We start from the raw sequence: 21,585 nt of genomic DNA, 5'->3' as shown, positions 1-21,585 counted from the left end.
TTTTTTTTTTGTTTTTGCTTTTGCTACTACAAAAAGTGTTGCTATCAATATTTTGCTCTACGTTGGACTCTTTTTTCCTCCCTATTTTTTTTTTCACCTCCTTAGAAGTAGCTGAATAGTAGATTAGGATCTCTGGGTAAAAAGATATGAACATTTTAGTTGCTTTCTTAGCATAATTCCAAACTGTTTTCCAAAATATTTGTATCAATTCACAGTTCCACCAACTGTATATTAGTGTGCCTGTCTATTCGGAATAGCTCCAGAAAATTCCCATGTTTTTTCATCTTGCTAATGTATTTTTGGAGGGTCTCATACTTTTTTAGGAAGATGAAGGAGGACTCATTTCTTGCTTTCTTTTTAAAAATGTAAAATAATTTGCTTTTTTCATTGCCTCGATTTTCCTCTGTATTTTTTCCCTTACTTCCCAGAAACCATTCCTTATAACAAATAAATTTTTTAAAGAGGAAGATAAAAAAAAATTCAAATTGACCACCAAACTGAAAAAATCTCTTATACGTTATGTTGGACCACTCCCAGCCTCTTACCTCTTAAAAGGAGAGGAAGAAAGTGACTTTTCATATTGCTTCTCTGGGGTCAAGCATGTTCCTTATACTTTCAAAACATTTATTTTCTATTGTTTTGTAGTTATTGTCCCTTGCGTTTACCCCCATTGTAACAACTGCGTGTATTGCTTTCCTGGCTCTGCTTACCTCACCTCTCGGCTATTCATTTTAACTCCTTCCTTGCTTCTCTGTTTTTATCATGTTTGGTCTTTTTTTTTGGGGGGGGGGGTGGAGTTGGAGCGGGATCCTGCATTTTTTTTTCTTACAGTGTAACAATATTCCATCATGTACAACAATTTGTTTATACATTTCCTTAATCAATCAGTCAATAAATATTAAGTGCCTACTTTGTGCCGGGCACTGTGCTAAACACTGAGGATATAAAAAAAGGGGAAAAGACAGTTCCTGCCCTCAAAGAGCCCACAATCTAGGGGGAAGAGACAAGACATATAAGGAAGCTGAAAAGGGGGATGTAGGGAGGAGGAAGGGGACAGTCCTGCAGCTAGGTCTGCCCTGGAGAGATATCTACTTTGTTTCCAGGATTTGATTTTGTTTTGCTACTATATTTGTTTTGTTTGTCCTGTTATAATTATTTTAATATCAGTAAAATTGGGATATATGAAATGGTATAGGTATTTTAGTCACTTTATTTGCAAAACTCCACAATGCTTTCTAGAATAGTTGTTCTAAGTCACAATGCCGCCAATGTAGTTTTAAAGAGTTAGTACTGAAGAAGCCAGAGGTCAATCAATATTCGTAATGCTCCGCTGCTCCAGGGTCCCAACTCCAATCCTCTCACTGATTGGTGCTGGAGGGAAGGGCCTCGGCACTTCGACAGTAAAAAACGCCCAACTAGACCTTAAGAAGGTGGAATCAACCATCCCCTCACGTTATCCTAGCGGCTCCTGTAAGTTAGCAGACCAATGAAAAGCCGAAGACAAAGTCTTCCAATCAGAACTTGGTCAAGGAACATGCAACCGCTGATAGGACAAGTCAGAGTCAATTTGACCAATCATACGTCATGTGTTGGGTGGGACCCAAGAAGCTGTTCTGGGAGTCGGAGAAGCGGGAGGGGCCGGAGCTCGGTTTGGGCTGGACGCTCGCTGTAGCGGCCGCCCCTTAAGGGGAGGGAGGGGTGTGTTTTCCGCTTCGGGAGATGCCATTGGGGACAGCTTAAGGGGGTGGGACGAGAGGAAATCAACGTGACAGCTCCACCTGAGGGAGGGGGCCTGGTGGAGATTCGGGCCGAGCCGGGCCAAGGCCCAATAGGGAGGGCGGGAGGTGACGCTGACTGGGCACTGGTGGGGTGAGGGGTGGCTGAGAGAGGAGGGAGCCTGCGAGGTCCTGGCCGACTGCGTGCGTGTGGGGCAAGGGAGGAAGGGAAGGGGCAGGCAGGCAGGCAGAGGCCGGGCTGGCTCCTGGTCCCCCAGACCCCCTTTCGACCCCAGCCATACCCCGCGGACAATGGGAGAAGTGGAGATCTCGGCCCAGGCCTACGTGAAGATGTGCCTCCACGCTGCCCGCTACCCGCACGCAGCTGTCAATGGGCTGCTGCTGGCGCAGGCGCCCCAGGCGGGGGGCTGCCTGTGCCTCAGTGACTGTGTGCCTCTCTTCCACAGCCACCTGGCCCTTTCGGTCATGCTGGAGGTCGCCCTTAACCAGGTACGCCTTCACCCCACCCCTCCATCTTGGAGCTGCCCACTCATCGCTTCCAGGCCTTGGCCTGGCAGGCCCTGTCTCCCTTTGCAGCTGTTCATTGGCAGTGCGTCAGTAAAGAGCTAATGGACCCTTTCTCATGACAGGTAGATGTGTGGGGTGCCCAGGGCAGTTTGGTGGTAGCTGGGTACTACCATGCCAATGCATCGATGAATGACCAGAGGTGAGTGAGGGAGATGGCAACAGAAGAGGGGGCAGGGCTTTGTTCTAAGGCAGGGGTTCTAAACTTTCCTTGGTGTTGGGAACCCTTCCTCAAAATAATGGCTTGTTGCCTCCACTCATAATTGAAGGAAATGCTAAATTTCAGATAGAGTTTAGTCAAAATAAAGATGTATTTTTTTCCTTCCAAGTTTACAGGGGGGTGCATGGACCCCAAGTTAAGAAGCTCTGCTCTAAGGTAAATGTTGGCCAGGGTTAAACCCAACCAGTAATTTCCTTCTGACTGGGCTAGTCTCACCTCACCTCCACAGGGGTTAAAGGACATTTGTTAGCCATAAATGACATGCAAATAGATTGCTCTCCTGCTCAGGATCCTCTAATGCCTGTCTTCTTCCTAGTCCTGGTCCCCTAGCCCTGAAAATTGCTGGACGAATTGCTGAATTTTTCCCTGGTGCAGTACTCATAATGGTAAGACTGAGAATTGAGGGAGTTGGGGAGAAAAGGAGGTGGAAAGGGAACCCTGGAACTCTCAACAATCCTTACCTCAACTTTTCAGTTGGATAACCGGAAACTGGTACCCCAGCCTCGTGTGCCACCTATCATTGTCTTGGAGACTTGTGATAGACGCTGGGTCCCCAAAGACAAGAACTTGTGAGTAGAATACCTCTATTCCTTCGCCACAACACATCTCACCACATTCTCTTTGCTTCTAAGTCTGGACTCCTTCCCTCCAAATCTGTTCTTCCTTGAGTCCCAAGGTAACAGAGTAATTAACTTCAATCCAGGCTCCTAAATCTGTTACTATTTCTCTCTTTATCCCCTGGGGATGTCCTAGACCTAAACTCTACCTTTAGTCCCAGGTCTTTGGGCTAAACTGAATGTTTCCTTTATTGGTGGGTATTATTTCAGGGTGATGTGGAGGGATTGGGAAGAGTCAAGGCAGCTCCTTCGAGCACTACTTGAAGGCCGGGCCCACCAGCTTCTTGTTGACTTTGATGCCCACCTTGATGACATCCGTCGTGACTGGACCAATCAGCGGCTCAACACTGAAATTTCCCAATGGGTTGCTGCTGCCAATGGGAGTGCCTGAGTTGGACCATAGTGGCTAGAACCTTAAATAAAAAGACTGGGGAATGGTGTGACAAAATTTATTGGTGCCTAGAAGGCAAGGTATGGATAAGAGGGGAAGTTCTAAATGGAAGCTGGACTGTGGCAAGACAGATAATCTTAGTTAAGTGGTGATGGAGAAGGAAGACAGGCTCCATTTTTTCAGTAGATCATTCCTTTTGTGTCTCCCCTGGGCTTCTTGATCTTCTCAAAATTCTTCAGGATGATATCATATAATACAGCCTGTATACCCAAGTAAGAAGGGAGTGGGAGTTATTCTGAGCTCTCAGTAGAGGCTCTGTAATGGCTTCCCAGTCTAATTCGAAATTTATTTTCATTTCCTCTCTCCCACCCCTCCCAGGCTATACCTCATGAGCTACTTGTCCTGAAACTTGTTTGCCTCCACATCAACCTTCCCTACTTTTCCTCTGCTCTTCCACCAAGCAAATTCTAGGGTCTAGTTCCTTACATAAGTATTTCGGATCTCCATGACCATCAGTCTTGTCTCTCCATACTGTGCTTCATCCAATTCATGAACCAGCTGTCGGTAATCACCCTGTGGAAACTTCAGGATTAGTTCTTCACACTGGCCTTATTTAATTCCCATCCTACCCTTCCTGCGGGCTTCCTTCTGAATTATGCCCCTCTTCCCACTCTGGACCTGCTTCCTCACTCACCACATGTGGCTGCTTTGCTGCTTTAGCCACTGCATCACCCCTTTCAGAGAAGTACCTAATGAGGAATGAGAAAAGTTATGGGTGGGTGGGAAAGTAATGTTCCTTAGGAGAGGTGAGCAAAGGAGATCTTTAAAAAAAGAAAGAAGGGGCAGCTAGGTGGTACAGTGAATAGAGCACAGGCCCTGGAGTCAGGAAGACCTGAGTTCAAATGCAGCCTCAAACACTTGACACTTAAACCCAATTGCCTTGCCTTCCCCCCTCAAAAAAAAAAACAAAAACAAAATGGTAGAACCTAATATGAGAGTAGAGGGCAAGAGCTGGAATTTGAGCTAGTAACCATTAAGACAGGGGCAAGATATATATATATATATATGTATATATGTATATATATATGTGTGTGTGTGTGTGTGTGTGAGACTGAATCACTTACTTTGAGATCTGGGTTTGGAAGCCATCCAACTTAGTTCTGAGTGTAGTCATCAGCTCAAATACCTTCTCCTAAGGAAAAGAAAGGCGTGAAAGAGATGAGATAAAGCATGGCTCCAAAGCAGGATCAAGGTAAGTGGTTTAGGGTGGGGCATCACCTGTACAGCTACTCCAAAGTTGTTTCCATCCTCTATTCGGGGCACCTGTAGCTGTAGCCACATGGAAACCTTGGAAAAACAATGGTAGAGACAACTCAAGTCTGTTCTCCAACACCATTTTCTTTTCTAAATCTTCAGCCTTATTATCCCAACCCTACCATCTAAGCCTCAGGCCATATCCCCTTACATCATTCGCCACAATACTATCTCCCTTTTTCTATTTTGATAAGGCACTATATTCTGATTGACAAGTTACCTTAAGGCAAAGGGCAGCTGCTCTGGATAAGTTCATTCTCTAGTGGACAGGCCTCATCCAAGTCCTGCCAGAGAGCTAGGTGAGGAGTAGGAGCTTACCATATTTAACTGTTCTTTCACATCTTTGATCTCAGGCTTCAACTGCCCCAGAAGGGCCACAATCTTCTCATTGCAGCTTACAGGCCCACAAGGAGGACCTGGGGAAATATACCATAAATCTAAAACTCAAGGGGGTGAAGGTAGCTGGCTCTGGGGAGGCTTTCCTGGGGATAATGTATCAGTTAAGGAACCAGGACTTAACCCCCCATCCAATGACCCCCTATTACCTTTATCTTCGTCTTCCTCTTTTTTCTTTTCATTCTTATCATCCTTCTGCAGAAGGAGAGGAATCATATGAAGCCAAGCCTCAAGCACTTATATATTTCCAACCTAGCCATCTTGTTCCCTCTTACCTCTTGTTGTTTCCGACGCTCTTCCTTCTCTTTTTCTTTGGCTGGGTCAGGGATTGGGATATCCAGGGGGGCCTTTAAGAGACTCAAATCAGCCTCATTCAGAGATGGATCCTAAAACATGGCAGGGAGAAAGGGCAGCAGTAAATGTTTTCTCTTGCAATATTTCTTCTCTCTATTTTTCCTCCTTTCCCATAATCATTAGTCTCCCTTTTCTTGACCTTTACTCTGCCTCCCCCCTCCCCCCCCCAGCCCCAGTACCTTCAAGAACTCATCCAGCTCTGAAATCTTCTCAGGGAAATAAGTTCCAAGTAGGATCTCTGCCTGTGTATGAGGTAGGCGATAAGGGGTGGGTGTCAGATATTATTGACTGACTGACTGAACAACTGGTCAGGGCAAACATTCAGCCAAAGAAAAGGAAGCCTGTGTGAACTGAGATTGGCATAGGGATATCTTAGAACTAGGGTGAGGGATCCAGGAATAGTGAAGGTAGTGTGCAATAGTGAGGTCTTACCTGAGCACATAACTCCTTTCTGAACAAATCTACCTGTGGGGATAGAAGAGAGTTGTCATTTAAGACTCAACAGCCTAAGACCTAAAGAAAAACTCCCATCTCCTTGGGATTGTGGACCCAGATCCTAGTAAGGCTGCATCTAAAGGTATGGAACAGTTCCCAGTGGGGCTGAGTTCAGGTGAAACATGGGAACAGATCCCAGGGAGGCTTAGATGGGTGGGAGGTATAGAACAGAAATCTCTATGGGACTGGGTTCAGGGGAGAGATGGGAACTGATCCCAGTAGCGCTCCATCTGTGGGAGGTGTGGGAACAGTTTTCAATGGTGCTGGGAGAGGTGTGGGAACAGACCCCAGTGGAGCAAGATTCTGAGATCAAGAGAGATATGGGTGTGCAGGTTTCGCTTGCTAGTCACATGCACGGGCCAGGTGCTGTGAACCATCACCCGAGCCTTTCCTCTTCTCACTGCTTCACCTCACCCCATCAAACCAAAACCATATCACCGCTCCCTTCCCTATGGCCGAAGTCCAACCCTCCCTCCCACCCCCACACCTGCCTAGTTTTCCTTTTACAGGTCCCAGTTCCCCTTTACATTCACTGGGGGCGTTCTAGACCCTGCAAGGCTGCTGATCCTCACTTCATGATAGAGATTTGGGGGGGAAGAGTACTTTGGCTCCCCAGACAACTGCTTGAGTCCCAAGTACTCTCAACCCCTTCTTGTTGAGAGGCCTACAAGAGGAGGATGGGGGGAGGGGAATGGGCAAGGGGAAGCAAGGGGAGAATGATGGCATAAAGCTGGGTAGAGCTTCCCTCAGGACCAACCCTCTCCTCCCCCTACTCCCCATGACTTTACCCCTCCCCTCTGCTGTGCTCACCTTGGCTTGGGCTTCAGGTCGGATACTGAAGGTGGCCATGGCAGGGGGGTTAAGGGGCCAGACGGAGCAGTGAGGCAGGAGCAAGGGGGAAGGGAAAGTGAAAGCAGCTTTGCCTGTAGGGACCTCCCTGGTAGGGTGGAACTGAGCCGGAGGCGGGATCAGGGTTAGAAGAGGGGAGGGGAAACTAGAGGGCCAGGAGGAGAGGCAGGGCACCAAACTACAGCCCCAGGGAGTAGAGACAGAAAGCCTCTTCCGAACTCTGTATGTTTGTCTTGTCTGGTTCTAGCCCCTCAAGACCTGCTCAGACTTTGTCTTCAAGTACCTCTTGCCCCAAAGGGATGAACTCCCTCTTCTCCCAAATCCCCCAGGCCCTTCCACTTTTCATCCCTTCTCAACCTGGATCTTCCTCTCTGTAGTGTCTCGCCACGGAGTGAAGACAACAAATATGTAGGCTCAAACAATTATACAGACATTGCGGGAAGGACATGTTTCCATCTGTCTATATATGTGTGTGATGTCCTCTTGGTGAAGGGTGCTGGGAGTAAAAGACATCAGAGGAGACCTGAGGAAGGATATGAGCAGGGGTGAGACCATAGGATGGTAGGCTGTGGTTTCCTCTTCTTGGAGATGTTCTTTAAGGGATGACAGCAACCCCCCTCCGCCAGCCCTGCCAGGGTGTGTTAGAGATGAACCTGGAATGTAGGAAACAACATTTTTGGGTCCTTCCCATTCTATAGTATTTTAATCTCCAATATTCAGCTGAGGTACCACCCACTATTCACTTCAAATAAAGAGAAGAGTCAGCACCTGGGTTTGATTTGTCTTTATTCCCATCAATCACGCTTAAGTCTGGATTGGGGGCGTTGGGGGTGGGTAAAGAGCCCGTGGCCTGGACTTCCTGGTGACCAGGGTTGATGGTACCAGCTGCCATAGGTGAGGTACCAGGCAAAGGTACCCACAGCAGCACCTACCACCTTGTGGGTATATTGGTGGAAATAGATAACAGTGCAGAGCAGCAGGAAGTTCCAGAGGCCCAGCAGCAGTATGTTGAGAAGGAAGACGAGTCGAAGAGGGGCACCAGCAGGCAGCCCATGGGCCAGGTACCGAGCAAAGACCGCCGTTTCCTCAGCCATGAGCAAGCAGCAGAAGGTGAGCAGGAAGGTATGAGAGGAGACAGTGTAGCCCCTCCACTGGTGGCCAGCTGCCAGGCAGCTGCGTCGATCAGGAAGCTCATGGAGCAGCAGCCCCTGGGGCAGAGGCTCAAAACAGGAGCCTGTCAGGTCCTCAATGAGCAGGAAAGCACGGCCAGCCCCTCGCCACACCGCTGCCCCTACCACCAGCCGGCTCAAGTGCCGAGCTGTCACTGCCACTCGCCGTGTGGCCAGGAACACTACCAGCAGCACAAAACCTCCCAGGAAGGTGCAAGTCCAGCCCCAGGCAGAGTTGACAAACTTGCTGTGGGGTCAGAAAGGGGAAAGGGGGGAGGGGAGGAAAGGCTGTTGTAAAGAACCACTTTTTTTTAGATCCCAGGTTCTTCTGGATTTCTTAGACTTCTCTCACAGGAATCCCATTTCTACTCCCCATGAACCTTTGCCATCTTCCTCTACCTTCTGCCCTGATCTCATCTCTGCCCCCATTCATACTACTCTAGGCCAAATCCCTAACTCACTCCATTTCCCATGTTCTTTGCCCCTCTTTTCATCTCCAACCCTCTATCCCCCACCCCCTAATCATCCTGAAAGACTTCTAAGTCTCATAGAGCATGTCCTGCCTTCTAAATTCTCCCTTTCTACCCCCATAGTTCCCCCCATACTTGACCTTCTCCTCCACCTCTTGGCCTATTTTTAGTGCTCAGACTGGCTACAGTAGGACAAGAGCCCAAAGGAGGGGGGAGCTTAGAACCCAGAGTGGATGGAACTAGCACTAAAGGGCCTGACCCGAGAGACTTACATGTTAAAGAAGTTGCCGTGGCTGGCGAAGATGGTGCGGGGGTTGACATGGAACTGTAGCAGGGGTCCGAAGATGACAACTGCAGCTAACCAGGCGTGGTAAAGGCGCCGGAGACAGGGGCTCCCCAGGAGTCGGGCAGCCTGCTCACTTCCAAAATACAGGAGGGCTGATGCCAGCCAGAGCAGTACCCTCAGCAACCAGCCCAGCACCACTCGAAGCCGGGCCCCCAGGCCTGTCCCTGCCCCCACCCCTAACCCCCGCTCCATGTTCCCTCCCCTCTGACTGCTTGCTCTGCTGGGCAGCTGAGGAGGGGCTTGTAGGGCCCCCTAGGCAAGGACAGGCAGTGACAGGTGCTGGAGATACAGGGCAGAGCTAGACTGGCAGCTGGTGAGGGAGAGGGGCGGGGGGCAGCTAGGGGCTGGGGCTACTGCGTCAGCAACAGCAGTCTGTATGTCCTTCCACAACGTCTTATGTCCTTGTGTCCTCAGTTTTCCCTACCCACATCCTTGTTTCAATTTGTGGACTAGTGCCTACATGGCTGTGTCACTGTCTGAACTTTTCAGCCAACATCCCTACTTCACTATCCGTTTTTACAAGGAAGGAGGGGTGGTCAGGGAAACAGCTCATGAGCTTTTCAAGCTTTTAAAGACATATATTGTCACCCTCACATGCAACTGCTGCCAATTTGGTGCAGGATTTTTTTCCAGAGTAGGTGGAGCAAGGCAAGAACCCATTCCCATACACCCTGGACTTGGGTCTGGGAGAGTGGCTGTGGGGTCCATGCTGCTGTGGAGTTGTAGGCCCTGGTCCACAGTCAAGTCCAGACTGAAGTCCTTGGAATTTGGGAAGGGGGAGTAGAGCAGTCCTGGAGATCAAACTTCAAATTTGTATCCTGTACTAATAACTGGGTTAGAACAGACCTCTAAAATTGGAGTCCTTGGATATGCTCCACCTTACCTTACTAGACAGGTCTTAAGGAATGCTGGGAGGAACGTTCTTTTTGGTTTTGTTATTCTATACATTTTTGATAGGTTTTTATTGTTTTTCTCTCTCTTACTAAATATCTGGCATGATTTTGGTCCCTACCAGGAGGCAATATGGTGTAAGAGAGTCAGAAGACTTCATGGTTCTGCCCTCAGTTTTGCCATTAACAAACTGCATGACCTTGGGTAAGTCAACTAATCTTTTGGATGTGACAGGTTTTCTCAGAGGGTGATTTTGGATTAGCTGGTCCTCTAATGTCTTTCCCAACTCTCAGGTTTTATAAATCTAACCAAGATGCACTGAGGTCTGTCTGTAAAGTGGTCATCATACTGAACTTTTTTCTTAGAAGGGAGACCTGATATTAGTATACCAGGGGCCTAATATTTTTTATGCAGGGGGCCCATGTTTACTCTCTTGCAAGCTCTACCTTTACTCGTTGGGGAAAATGTTTTAGGTTCCTGGAGTGAGCGACCCTCAACTCCAAGTTAGTTCCCTATTTTTACTGGGGAATTATCGGTCTTCTTAAGAGAAAGTAGAAAGCAGATGTCTTTTGAGGGGGATTTTCAGTTCAAAGGAGCATGTCCTGGTTATTACGTTCCTGCACATTGTGTTATGCATTTCAGCCCCAGTCATGAAGTTGGAGAAGTTTAAGTAAAGCCTTAGTACACAAGGAACCAGACTGAATCAGATTTCTGAGGAAATTTTATTGAGGGAGCTAAAGCAAGTGTAAGACAGGAAGGACCCCCACCTCAGCCTGCCTAGTCCCCCTACCCACCTGTCCTGAGGGGACACAAGCTGAAGAGTCAGTTCCACGAGGATTAAGATGGGGGCTTTAGGACTTCCTACACTGTAGCACCTCCTACTCCAAAGACACAAGGGACAGCAGATTCCCAATCTGAGGGAACAGCTTTACTCCTTGCCTAAGAAGGAATGACATTCTGGTCATCATGGAAAAAGGAGAGCTGTGGTGGGGAAACCCACCTTCTGAATGGCTAGTCTGGCCTTCAACTTGAAGGTCCATGTTACTCGGCCAGGCAATGGTAATCAGATTCTGATTGGCCAACCCATTTAGACCTAGCCCAGGAACTACTGACCAACTCTCAGAATCCAAACATGATTATAAAAAATAAGCATTCCCTGACTGGCTAGGACCATACCTAAATAACTACCTGGGGGTGACCTCTTTTTATTTTCCAGAGTTGTCAGTCCTGCCTGCCCTCAGGGTGGAGATGGAGGCTGGGCAACATCACTAGATTAAGAACACAACCCATCCTCAAAGGGCAGGATACCCCCACCCAGAGCACAGTTAGGGTGGAAAAGCTAGGGTTTCTGCTGCTCATCCTCTAACCCTATTAGCTCCTCCACATATCTCCCTGAGGAGAGAGAGAAAAGAGTAGGTAATTCCCCTTGGGGGCTGCACAGATCAGTCCATATTGACAGGAAAGAATTACTGGGAGGAGTTATAGGCTCCATAGGATTTGTACGGTGGAGTGGTGGTAGGACAGTCATCAGAATTCAGCAGGTCTTCCCTGAAGTATTCAAGTGGACGGTACTGCCACAGGCGCAGGTTCCCATCCCACTACAAGGGCAAAGAGGAAGTTGTTAGAGGAGGACCTTTTTAAGCCTTGAGCTTAAATGAATCACTCAGACCCTCACAGTACCCTTCAATTCCTATTCCCTTCCCTAACTGCCAATCTCACCGAACTGCTGACAATCTTCTGCTCATAGGGATGCCAACTGACGTCTCGTACGCAGGCCTTGTGGCTGGACAGCTTCTTCACAATTTGGCCACTGAGGAGGTCATATACTATACAGGAAAGGAAAGAATGAGAAAGGCCACTAAGGTACTGTCCATCTACATTTTACTCCATAGCAAGAGTTCTTAACATCTTTGGTGTCATGGGTCCCTTGTGGTAGCTTACTGAAGCCTATGGACTCCATCTCAGAATAAGTTTTTAAATAAGAAATTACATTATAAATCAATTATACTGAAGAAAGTTATTTAAAAAAGAGTTCACAGGCTCCTACGTTAAGAATCCCTAACCTCTCATCAGTTTAGCCTATTAGTCACTTGGTGCAGACATTTTTCTTGTGAAGCAAAACCTCATAGTATATACAAAGGTTCTTTTAAAGTCTCTTTTCCCTTGTAACCTTGATTATACCCTATTCTGAAAAGATGTTCTAGTGAAAGGATGGGCAACTTCAGACCTTAGCTCAATTTCACTCAGTCTACAGTACAGAAAACCTAACATGCTTTTGGGAGTAACATCTTAAAAAGCTATAAACTAGAGAAGTTCCCGGATACCAGCATATCTTCCTTTGTGTGTCCATGTCTATGTCTATATCCAATTCAGTTCTCCCCTTCCCTCTGCCAGGTTCTTCTATGAGTACCTGCGCTTCTCTTTCAGTAGACATCTTTTTGTCTTTCTGTGTCTCTGTATTTGTATTAGACACACTCATCCTCTGACTTACTCTATTTCTGCCTGTATCTTTTCTTTCTATAAACCAGGGAAGAGCACACATTCCATTTCCTTCTTTCCCTCCATCTTCTATCTCTTTAACCTCCATCTCTTTAACCAAAATGTGAAAGTGAAGAACAGGTTTCATTGTTTCTTGTCTTATAGGCTCTGTTTTTAGTTACAAAATTAACTCAGTGGAACATTATATAGTTTTCTCTTCATCTCTCACCTTCTGCCCCCCAAACCCAACCACCTAACCATATTAAGTTACTTCTTGAGATGCAATTTTTTTTTTCTCCTGGGGAAAAAAAGTGTCTTTAGTGGAAAAAAAGGTCTCCCACCTTGTGACATTCTGTTCCTGTGGTGATACTTACTAACAACCTTGCCAGTGGAGCAACCACTATAGATATAGCGTTGGCCGGTGCTGTGGGCCGGGGAGAATCGGCAGCGGATGAGTGTGTGGAGCACACCATGACCCCGGTATGTCATCACGGAGCTGTCCCCAGGGAGCTTCAGTTTCTGCCAGGCTACAATGGAGACAAGGGGGAGGGGAAACATAACACACACTCTGTTAGTGGGCTCTTCTTCGGTACAGTAATGCTTCTGCATGACTTATAAACCTCCTAGTAGAAGATATAGAACAGAATAATGGAACCACTAAACTGTGTGACCTCTCACTCAGTAGTATCACTCCTGGGCATAAACTGCAAAGTAGTTAAAGACAGAGTGAAAGGACAAATATATGGAAAAATATTTATACCAGCACTTTTTATAACAGCAAAGAACTGGGAACAAAATGAGTATCTATAGAATATGGAATATCTGAACAAAATGTGGTATATGAAAGCAAATGAAAATTATTGTGATGTAAGAAATTATGAATATGAGGAATTCAGAGAAAACTGAGACTTGTGTGGACTGATAAAAAGTTAAATATAACTAGAAAAACAATTTATGCCTTGACCAAAACAATGCAAAGGAAAACAATTTTGAGTTACACTTTTGCCCACTCTGACAAAAGACATAGGAACTCTGAATAATGGGGTCACCAAACTTGACTTCAAGAGGATGAATGATGAAATATGCCTATTTCTTCCTGGCACAGGGGTGGTGACTACAGGTTAGGAATAAGACATATGGTGCCAAATACAGACAAGGTATTGGTTTGTTTTACTTAATTGTATTTTTCTGTTGTGGGGAGGAAGGGAGGAGGCTGGCCTTGTGGTGCAAGATGTCAAGTGTTATTGGGAAGCAATGTAAACAAGAATGAATAAAATCCTTTAAAAAATAATGCAAGAATCAGTTCTAACCTTTCTTAGGCACTTGCTGCCAACGATAGTCCCAGTATTCTTGAATGGCTGCCTGTCGTGAGGCTTCCATGCCTTCCCGACCTGAGAAGCGCCGTATATCCCACAGCTTTATGGTCTGGTCTTTGGAATTGGTGATGAGGTATCGGGCATCACCCTGTGAACCCGTGGCCACAAGTTGAAACACAATGTTCAAAACAATCACAATATTCAACACAAACACAATATTCAGCAGAACACAAAATTTGTTGTAACAGGTCTTTCTCAATAGTGAAGCCAACTGTAAATCGCAGTCCTGGGTCTTGCCTTATTTTTCTGGTTGATTAACAAAAGCCATGTCTCTCTAAGACTCTATTACCTATTCTTACTGTATTAAATTAATTTTCTGGTGTTTATCTCAGACCCTGCCTCCTGGCCAGGTGTTTCAACTTTCTCAGGCACTGATTAAATCAACCTATTGATTGTGGCTTAGGCCCTGATCTAGTCCAGGAAACCCTAATCCTTGAGGACTAACGAGTAGAAATAGGTCTTGTGCCCTGTGGTTTAACTCCTTTTCCTTATGACTGACTGGAATTATTTTTTGGTAAACTCTGGCTATAGTCTGAGAGATGAATTCCTGTGCCAGCCTTGTTTCCAAGCTCTTCTGGAAGCTAGGGTCTTGGCATTTCAGCTGTGTAATGCATCTTCCTCTGTTCACCTTGCTGTCGATGAAAGTGATGCCATCTCGGTGCCCAGCCAGTGCACCCACAGGCTTGGGATCATCCTCACGCATGGTACGGCGGTCCCAAACTTTGCAAATGGCATCATCCCCCCCAGAGAACAGGATATGGGAGCTTGTATCAGCAAAAGCCACTGCATTTACATCATTGTCATGGGATTCCATCTAAAGTGGAGAGAAGACAGATTATCTGAGTATTCCAATCAAAAGAAGACAGAAAACATGATGTTTAGCTTCCAGGAACAGTACCTGCAATACACGGCGGTTCTGTTCCCGATCAAAGATGTAGAGGCATCCGTTATTGGCACTGAAAGAAAATAGTGTGGGCTGGGTAACAACTGAGTCAGTATTCAAGAAATGACTTCTTTGAAGTTTCTGGGGAGAACCTGCTAAGACTTTATATTAAGGGTCAAATCATTAATCCCACAGAGCTCATCTACTATACAATGGAGAAAAGCTGGTTCAAAGCTGAGAGGAAATTTAAGGCCTCAAATTCCACAATGGAAGGGGAATAGGAAAGAGGTGGGAAAAGTACCTGAGAGTAAGCCTGGTTGAGAACCTATGAGACAACTGGCTAGGGGTGTCGGAATATAGGCCTCCTCAAAACCAGGCCCGCCCTCCAAATTAGAACTTCTTAGTTACCTATGGAAAAATACCAAAATACTCACCCTCCTAGCACCTCTCGTCCATCTGAGGAGACGGCAATGGAGAAGACAATGAAACTATGTTGATCTGGCCTAAAAGAGAGTGAAGAATTTGTTAGACAGGAAGACTTCCCTTTTAACCTTTAGTAATTAATCCACTTCAGATCCAAAGAAAGCCATGCACCCCATTTCTGGAGGGAAACTGAACAGGGTCCTGCTTACACGTGTCAGAATGAAGGGTTGTCTTAGAGAACTTGGAAGTTCTGCTATATTCATCTACTACACTCTTTTCTTCCCAATGAGAAGTGATATGTAGCTCCTACCAAGGGGATCTCCCACTCAAGAGAAGCAGATAGTCTCTACATTCTGCCCTCTCAGCGTGTGCCTCAGTTTCAGAGAAATTCATTGCAGAAAGCCTTCCCTAAGTTTCTGGTGGGTCTAACTGAAGAGGGAAGCCAGTACCTCAGATCCAGGGCAGTGTGTGTGTCTCCCTCCCCGTAGATGTTGCAGATATGAACTAAGAAGGAAGAGAGACAAGAGTCACTCGAAGTTTGGGGATAGGATCCTGTGTAGCTTCAGAGGGCAGAATAAGACCCAACAGGTAGAAGTTTTAGAAGAAGCAGATTTTAGCTCAATATAAGAAAGAGCTTTCTAATCAATTCTGGCTATCCAAAAATGAAAGGGAATGCTTTGTAAAAGTAATGAGTTCCCCCTCATTAGACATGTTCAAGCAGATGCATTTGTTAGGGATGTTATAAGGAAGATGTCTTCATAGGGTGAGAAGGTCCGTTATGATAAATAAAGTCTCTTTCAACTCTAAGACTTTATAAATGAAGTTAGAAAAACAAAGGAGAAAGGAGGAAAAAAAAAGCAAATTCCATGTAAATGGCAGAGGGGGTGTCAGATTGTTCTGAGAGCATGGTCCTCCTGTAAAGAAGCATGAGAACTAGCTCAGAGAAAACAGACTGGAAGATGTAGGCTATAGGGTCCAAAATGAAGAGATGATAGGGCTAGAAGGTATACTCACTATAATCAGACCAGCTGGAATAGAGGAAGTGGTTCCCATCAGGAGTAAATGCTACATCTAGAACGCTCCAACCTACATCCCGGGCCTTGATGCTCTTGAACTTATGGAAGCAGCCATAGCGGCAGTCATACAATCGAATTGTCTGGTCTGGGAATTGGGAATAGGCAGATTTCAGGAACTTTCTCATTTCACCCTTGGCCACCTAGTGCAGCTATTGAGATCTTCCCTCTGCTGCAGGGTATTCAGAACTAAACCCTGCTGACATCTCCTAACCAGAAGGCAGCTTGGAACAGATGCTTCCCCAATCTATGGGCTGATGGGAAATTGTTCTCTATCCTGAGGATGGCTTCATGGTTCCCTATTCAAGGGAGTGGTCATTGATTCTAGGTACCTTGGCAAGCAGACATGAAGATCTGACCATCCTTGCTGTAGACACCACAGAAAGCCTTATGGAAATAGGAGTCAGTGAAGCTCAAGTAGTTGGGCAAGAAACTGAGAAAAAGGAGAAAAATAGCAGTAAGAGGAGATGAAGGTAAGGAGATATTGGTGTCAACAGCACCCCAACTAGACCAGTACGTGAGACCCCCCTTCCTTTTGCTCATAATTCTTTTTTTCCTTATCTATACCACCAAAAAAAAATTTATATTCCTTATTCAACAGCTAGAAACTGTCTCATTTTCTCCAAAAGCAGTAACTCTTATCCCTCATCCCAACTTTAATAACTACAACTTTCCCTAATTTTATGGTATGGTTCCATCTACTTGACCCTCTGAATCCTCCTCAAATATGATCCCACTAAATTCAAAATGAAAGTACCCTGGTCCCAAACTTACTGAGACACTACACGGGATCGCTCCCCAGGAGAGAAGCTGCCATGATGGCAGAGGCCTCGTTCTCTCTGTATGGAAGAGACAAGAGAGTAAGGCCACCACATACAAGGTACTTTTGCTGCCAGCTTCAAACTCTTTTCTCTAGGGTTCACCTCATTCAAGGTGTAGTTGGCAGAACTTCTGACTGCCCTTCTATATCCCCCAAAATAGCTAACATTTACACAGCTCTAAGATGTGCAAAGTGTGTTCCATATACCAATTGATCAAGCCTCGAAAATTGTAAGGCAGGTGCTACCCACATTTTCCAGATGAGGAAACTGAGGATGAGAAAGGTTAAATGACTTGCTCAGGGTCAAACAGTTAATAAATGTTTGAGACAAGATTCCAACCCAGGTCTTCCTTACTCTAAATCTAGCTCTTTATCCAGAGTCTCTGGCTCAGTGCAGGTAAAAGTGCCTACCTGGTGCAGCATTCGAGGAAAGCTCTGCTCCTGCACTATCCTACTCGATCCCAGCTGCCCTGTGGCCAACTCCACTTGGGTTTTTATCTCGTTGCACTCCAGCTCTCTGGTGTCAGGGTTTGAATCCACTGTAAAAAGAAGCAGCAGCCCTGCCTCAGTTCTTTAAGTCACAGAAGACAGATGTCAATGAGGACGGATGGCCAGGAAGGTGACCAGTATCAAGAAGGATAGGGCCCAGTCATGAAAAGGAGGTAATGAGGTTCAAAGTATTCTCTTCATTTCGTTAACTAATCTTCCTCCCCACCTTCTTTTAACTCCAAACTTTTGGATCTAAATAGTTTTGCAGACTGATGCTCTACAATTCTGGAAGCCAAGCACCCTTTCCTCTTACCAGGCGGATTGTATCTGTCACCAAGACGACCCTCCCAAGGGCTGTCATTGTCATCATCTGAGTCAGAGAGCGTATGGATGAGCTGCAGGCTGGTTGCACCACCTCCCTGCACCAGTCTCACCTGGCCCCTGTGGAGAGACCTCATGGCAGGGGATGATCCCTCAATACTAAACAATTTAAACTCAGAGAGAGAGAGAATCTCACTAACCCATCTCTATTATTATGGGCCCCAGAATGCTTTGGTCATTATCAAGTTGTAGAAGCCCACTCTTGGGAGCAGGGCTAGGGAACACTAAGGTATCTTAGAAGACTTCTGTAAATGTTAAACTTAGCTTCCAGAGCCAAAAAGTTATGGAAGCTTGATCTCTGACTACCAGAAGAGTTCTATGCTATGCAAAAAGTTCTGAAGGGAATTTCCAGATCTATCTCCCTTCATTCCATGATCACATTCAAATTGCTTGAGTCCATTACAACCTCATGACGCCGTGCCCCCTTCCCTTTCCCCTTTGTTTACTTACTTTGAAAGTCAGTCACCTCACCTACTAGAGCTGGGCATGGCTAGAGGTAAGACTGTCACTGTGCCACCTTCCCCCAAGCACAGTACTGCCATCTCTTTGGGAAGAGACTGGAGACTAGCAAACTTGGGGGCTCTCAAGCAAGGAACATTTCCTCTCTTCCCTCTGCAGAGCACAGGTGCCCAGGTGCCGACCCCTTGGTTTCCCTGTCCCGAGTGGGGGAGGGGACACATCAGAGAGTGAGTTACCTGGGGAGGAAATAGGCCAGATCCACATCGTCGTCTTCCTCGCTGTACCGAGGCTCATATCTCCCATACGGCGAGGCCTCTGAGGCACTGCTGTTGCCTGGTGAGTCCATCTTCTGGTCACAGCATCCTCCAGACCTGTGCTGGAGCCTGTCCCTTCCCTGGGTCTGTCAGCCTCCTGGATGGGGTGTATATGTGTGGGGGAGAGGCAACTGCACCTCCTCAGGAATAGGGGTCCCTTCCCCTTTGCCAATGACAGCTCCCAGGGCTCCAGGAACACCGACAGACCTGCAGCCTGGGATGCCCAAACAAGCCGGCGGGAGGGGTGGGGAGGATCGAGGATCAATCTCGGTCGGCCAGGTGACACTCTCGCCCACCAATCGCAGCCCTCGGTGGGGAGATTCCTTAGGTTCACCCTCTGGGCTCACCTAGCAAAGCTCTAGGGGGAAGGGAAGGGAGCCCAGGAGACCACCAATCAGAACTCTCCTGAAGGAAAGAACCTTACCCACCAATCAGAGAGCTCTTCTGCTACAGCCGGCAGAGGCGAAAGCCAATGAAGTTAGAATCCGGCTTAACAACCCTCCCCCTCCCCTCCATCTCCACTCCACCTCCCCGACTCACGGCCACGTGGTATGTCCGGGGTGTGTACGCGGAGTTGGGGGGGGGTGTTAGGGTTCCTCCCACCAAAGAGAGGGATTAATGACTAGCCCGCGACTCTCCACTCACCAATGGCAGCACATAAAACCCAGCGGCGAGAGGGCAGCACGTGAGGCCTGGTTTATATTTATCCACGGCGTTTCTCCTAACGGCTCTAACAGCTTTGCGCGGCTTCGTCACGCACCTCTCCGATTCCCGGGCTCGCCTCCCTCTTGCGTCACGCGATCGGCCACCTGGCCCCGCCCATCTGAGTCCATCACTGGATGGCGGGTCCGAGTGATTGACAAGTGGGCGGGACTAAATTAGTGTCGGGGCGGGGAGGTGAGGAAAGCAGTTGTTGGGGAGGAGCGCGCGTGCCGGTGTATTCGAAGCGCGGGTGGAAGGGCGGGGCGAGGCTGGAGGGGAAGGGGGGGGAACGTTGTTGACTTTTTGTTTCCGAAGGTAGGGATAGGTAGGGAACCCAGGGGGGTAGGCTCGGCCACGGATTCTTCCGGGGTGGTGCTGATTGGGGAAGAAAGGAAGAGGCGGGATATGCTAATAACTAGTGGCGGATTTGCTAGCTAGGCGCCTTGGGGTTGGCCTTCGCCGAGGACCTGCGGCATCATTTGAAGTCAGTCCCTAAAGTTGCAAGTTCCCCAGGATCCACACTTTTTAGACAGTCCCAGAACCGCCCTTTTCCGCACGTTGCCCTCCTCGGCCTCCGCTCGGGGCCCAGGAGCTTTTGTGGCTTTAGTAGCTGGTGAGCGGTGCTCGTGGGGACACTCGGCCCGGTGTGTGTAGGGAGGAACTGGAGCTCAGCGAGACTGCCTTCTAGGCCGAAGCCCGGCCACTGGCCCGGGCCTTCTCCGCAGTTAACCCGTGGCCCCTTTTCACCGACTGCCCTACACCCCACTCCCAGAACAAGCGCCCCTAAATCTCTCCTGGGGCCCAGACAGACCCGCCCTAAAGATGTCCGCTCTGCTCCCCCCCCCCCCCCCCCCATACTTTATATATAATCTTTGAAATAGCAAATATTCTTTTTCAGTCCATGATCCCCCCCCCCCCCCCCCCCCCCCTCCCCCCCCCCCCCCGCAGCCTCCTTCCCACCCCCTGACCAGGTACCCCGGCTGCTCTCCTCCCCCCCGGCTCTTTGGCACGCACTTGACCTTGGCCTTTCGCTGCTGGCTTGCTCCTCCTGCCCGTTCCCGGTGTTCGTGGACCTTTTCTCGCAGCACTGCCCTACGATTTGCAGATCTCTAAACAGTATCCAGCCCCCCCCCCCCAACCCCTCCCCCAGGGATGCGTGGAGGGTCCAAGGTCGTGCTCCCCCTCCGCCCCCACCCCCTGACCAGGTACCCCGGCTGCTCTCCTCCCCCCGGTTGATAAGTAACTAAGGTTGAGTCCAGGGCCGAGAACTGCCCCGTCTGGGGGGGCCTACCCCAAGCGGGAGGCGTGGGGAGGCAAAGTCCCTTTGTTGTGCTGAGGTAGCAGAGTCCTTTGCACCAGAGGGCAGCTTTCAGGTCCCCCCCCCCGCGACTGCTTGTAGCTGGGTGGGGCAACACACCAGAGACCCCGCCTCACTTTTGGTGATGTCTGATTCCTCTGCCACATGTTTATGACACATTAGGATGGGATGTATATTTATAGAATCAGAAAACTGGCGAGTTGGAAGGGAGCCTAGGGGCCGTTTAGTCCAGCACATAAACAAAAGGAATCCCCACCGTTGCCTACCAGGAGAGTGCAGGCCTCTGCATGGAGACTTCCAAGGACATAGAGCCCACCACCTCTGGCTGCAGCTTATTCCACTTTTGAACAGCTCTCATTTTTAGCAAGTTTTTTTCTCTTGCTGGAAATCAAAACTACATTTGCCTTCCTATCACTGCCACCCATTGCTCCAAATTCTGCCTTCTAGAGCTAAACAGTAACTTTTCAGATACTTGAAAAACAGCTTTTAATTCCCCTCCCCCCCATAATTTTAAAATTGGGATCGTTTTACTTGTACCCATTTATGGCTTAACTTAGCTATGTAGGTTACATAATATGAACTTTGTGTGCTATAAAATGCACATGATAATCTGATATGGCACTATGTGCTAGGCACTATGTGCTAAATGCTTTCTTTATAAACATCTTATTTGATCCTTACAACTTGTAGAGGTAAGTGCTATAATTGTCACCATTTTACTGTTGGGGAACCTGAGGCAAACAGGCTGAGTGACATGTTCAGGATTACACAGCTAGAAAGTGACAGGCTATAATTGAACTCAGGTCTTCCTGACTCCAGGTACATGGCTCTATCCAGTTCCCCACCTAGCTGCCCCTAAATATGAACTAAAGCAGTGTGATGTGGGAAAAGTTGAGGACTAAGAGTAAGAAGATGTAATCTAGACAGTCTTCATTAGAAGGTTTCCTGTGATAGGGATTCCCTTCACCTTACATCCAACTGAAATTTACATCTCTGCACTTTCTGAGTTTGCTCCCAGTTTTGCTTTTGGGACCAAACAATTGTATTCACTTCTACA

The 21,585-nt window shown here is 47.6% G+C and overlaps 4 protein-coding genes across 9 annotated transcripts; 1 reads left to right on the top strand and 3 right to left on the bottom strand.

The window, feature by feature from the left end:
- Positions 1-1,851: 1,851 nt before the first annotated feature.
- Positions 1,852-3,585, top strand: EMC9 (ER membrane protein complex subunit 9). 2 transcript variants are annotated; one of them, XM_069097911.1, is made up of 6 exons: positions 1,901-1,919; positions 2,183-2,225; positions 2,366-2,442; positions 2,837-2,906; positions 2,995-3,089; positions 3,348-3,585. In XM_069097911.1, the coding sequence occupies exons 2-6, from the start codon at positions 2,202-2,204 to the stop codon at positions 3,526-3,528; spliced, it is 447 nt and encodes a 148-aa protein (XP_068954012.1). In that variant the 5' UTR covers positions 1,901-1,919; positions 2,183-2,201; the 3' UTR covers positions 3,529-3,585. The 2 variants fall into 2 exon arrangements, with proteins under 2 accessions (XP_068954013.1, XP_068954012.1); XM_069097912.1 differs by having other exon boundaries at positions 1,852-2,225.
- Positions 3,571-7,305, bottom strand: PSME1 (proteasome activator subunit 1). Its single transcript, XM_069097910.1, has 11 exons — positions 6,898-7,305; positions 6,025-6,057; positions 5,772-5,834; positions 5,514-5,624; positions 5,388-5,433; positions 5,161-5,258; positions 4,807-4,875; positions 4,653-4,720; positions 4,223-4,277; positions 4,015-4,101; positions 3,571-3,788 (listed from the first exon to the last, which is right to left on the bottom strand). The coding sequence occupies exons 1-11, from the start codon at positions 6,934-6,936 to the stop codon at positions 3,708-3,710; spliced, it is 750 nt and encodes a 249-aa protein (XP_068954011.1). The 5' UTR covers positions 6,937-7,305; the 3' UTR covers positions 3,571-3,707.
- Positions 7,306-7,705: 400 nt separating this feature from the next.
- Positions 7,706-9,157, bottom strand: FITM1 (fat storage inducing transmembrane protein 1). The gene is made up of 2 exons (XM_069097909.1): positions 8,848-9,157; positions 7,706-8,352 (listed from the first exon to the last, which is right to left on the bottom strand). The coding sequence occupies exons 1-2, from the start codon at positions 9,111-9,113 to the stop codon at positions 7,731-7,733; spliced, it is 888 nt and encodes a 295-aa protein (XP_068954010.1). The 5' UTR covers positions 9,114-9,157; the 3' UTR covers positions 7,706-7,730.
- Positions 9,158-10,515: 1,358 nt separating this feature from the next.
- On the bottom strand, positions 10,516-19,419 carry DCAF11 (DDB1 and CUL4 associated factor 11). Of its 5 annotated transcripts, none has more exons than XM_069097904.1 (15): positions 19,154-19,419; positions 18,431-18,722; positions 17,668-17,807; positions 17,277-17,404; positions 16,820-16,884; positions 16,378-16,478; positions 15,987-16,133; positions 15,422-15,476; positions 14,984-15,052; positions 14,565-14,622; positions 14,295-14,480; positions 13,601-13,754; positions 12,665-12,817; positions 11,532-11,638; positions 10,516-11,410 (listed from the first exon to the last, which is right to left on the bottom strand). In XM_069097904.1, the coding sequence occupies exons 2-15, from the start codon at positions 18,538-18,540 to the stop codon at positions 11,279-11,281; spliced, it is 1,605 nt and encodes a 534-aa protein (XP_068954005.1). In that variant the 5' UTR covers positions 18,541-18,722; positions 19,154-19,419; the 3' UTR covers positions 10,516-11,278. The 5 variants fall into 5 exon arrangements, with proteins under 5 accessions (XP_068954005.1, XP_068954008.1, XP_068954004.1 ...); XM_069097907.1 differs by having other exon boundaries at positions 17,668-17,724; positions 18,431-18,605; positions 19,154-19,411; XM_069097903.1 differs by having other exon boundaries at positions 18,431-18,605; positions 19,154-19,410.
- Positions 19,420-21,585: the final 2,166 nt, after the last annotated feature.

This window comes from Petaurus breviceps, unplaced genomic scaffold, assembly GCF_028583685.1.
Source record: "Petaurus breviceps papuanus isolate PSGF00001 unplaced genomic scaffold, PetGlider_PUasm1.0 37, whole genome shotgun sequence".
Classification (NCBI taxonomy): domain Eukaryota; kingdom Metazoa; phylum Chordata; class Mammalia; order Diprotodontia; family Petauridae; genus Petaurus; species Petaurus breviceps.
This window is presented reverse-complemented; position numbering and strand designations above follow the sequence as displayed.

Coding starts and splice junctions, on each gene's coding strand:
- FITM1 (XM_069097909.1), bottom strand. CDS start 9,113: ATGGAGCGGGGGTTAGGGGTGGGGGCAGGGACAGGCCTGGGGGCCCGG. Junction 8,353..8,847: donor CACGGCAACTTCTTTAACAT/GTAAGTCTCTCG, acceptor CTGACCCCACAG/CAAGTTTGTCAACTCTGCCT.
- PSME1 (XM_069097910.1), bottom strand. CDS start 6,936: ATGGCCACCTTCAGTATCCGACCTGAAGCCCAAGCCAAG. Junction 4,876..5,160: donor TGAAAGAACAGTTAAATATG/GTAAGCTCCTAC, acceptor TGTTTTTCCAAG/GTTTCCATGTGGCTACAGCT. Junction 4,721..4,806: donor ACTTTGGAGTAGCTGTACAG/GTGATGCCCCAC, acceptor TCTTTTCCTTAG/GAGAAGGTATTTGAGCTGAT.
- EMC9 (XM_069097912.1), top strand. CDS start 2,028: ATGGGAGAAGTGGAGATCTCGGCCCAGGCCTACGTGAAGATGTGCCTC. Junction 2,907..2,994: donor CTGGTGCAGTACTCATAATG/GTAAGACTGAGA, acceptor TCAACTTTTCAG/TTGGATAACCGGAAACTGGT. Junction 3,090..3,347: donor GTCCCCAAAGACAAGAACTT/GTGAGTAGAATA, acceptor GTATTATTTCAG/GGTGATGTGGAGGGATTGGG.
- DCAF11 (XM_069097904.1), bottom strand. CDS start 18,540: ATGGACTCACCAGGCAACAGCAGTGCCTCAGAGGCCTCGCCGTATGGG. Junction 15,053..15,421: donor CACACTGCCCTGGATCTGAG/GTACTGGCTTCC, acceptor ACTCTCTTTTAG/GCCAGATCAACATAGTTTCA. Junction 13,755..14,294: donor TCACTTTCATCGACAGCAAG/GTGAACAGAGGA, acceptor ACGGGTTCACAG/GGTGATGCCCGATACCTCAT.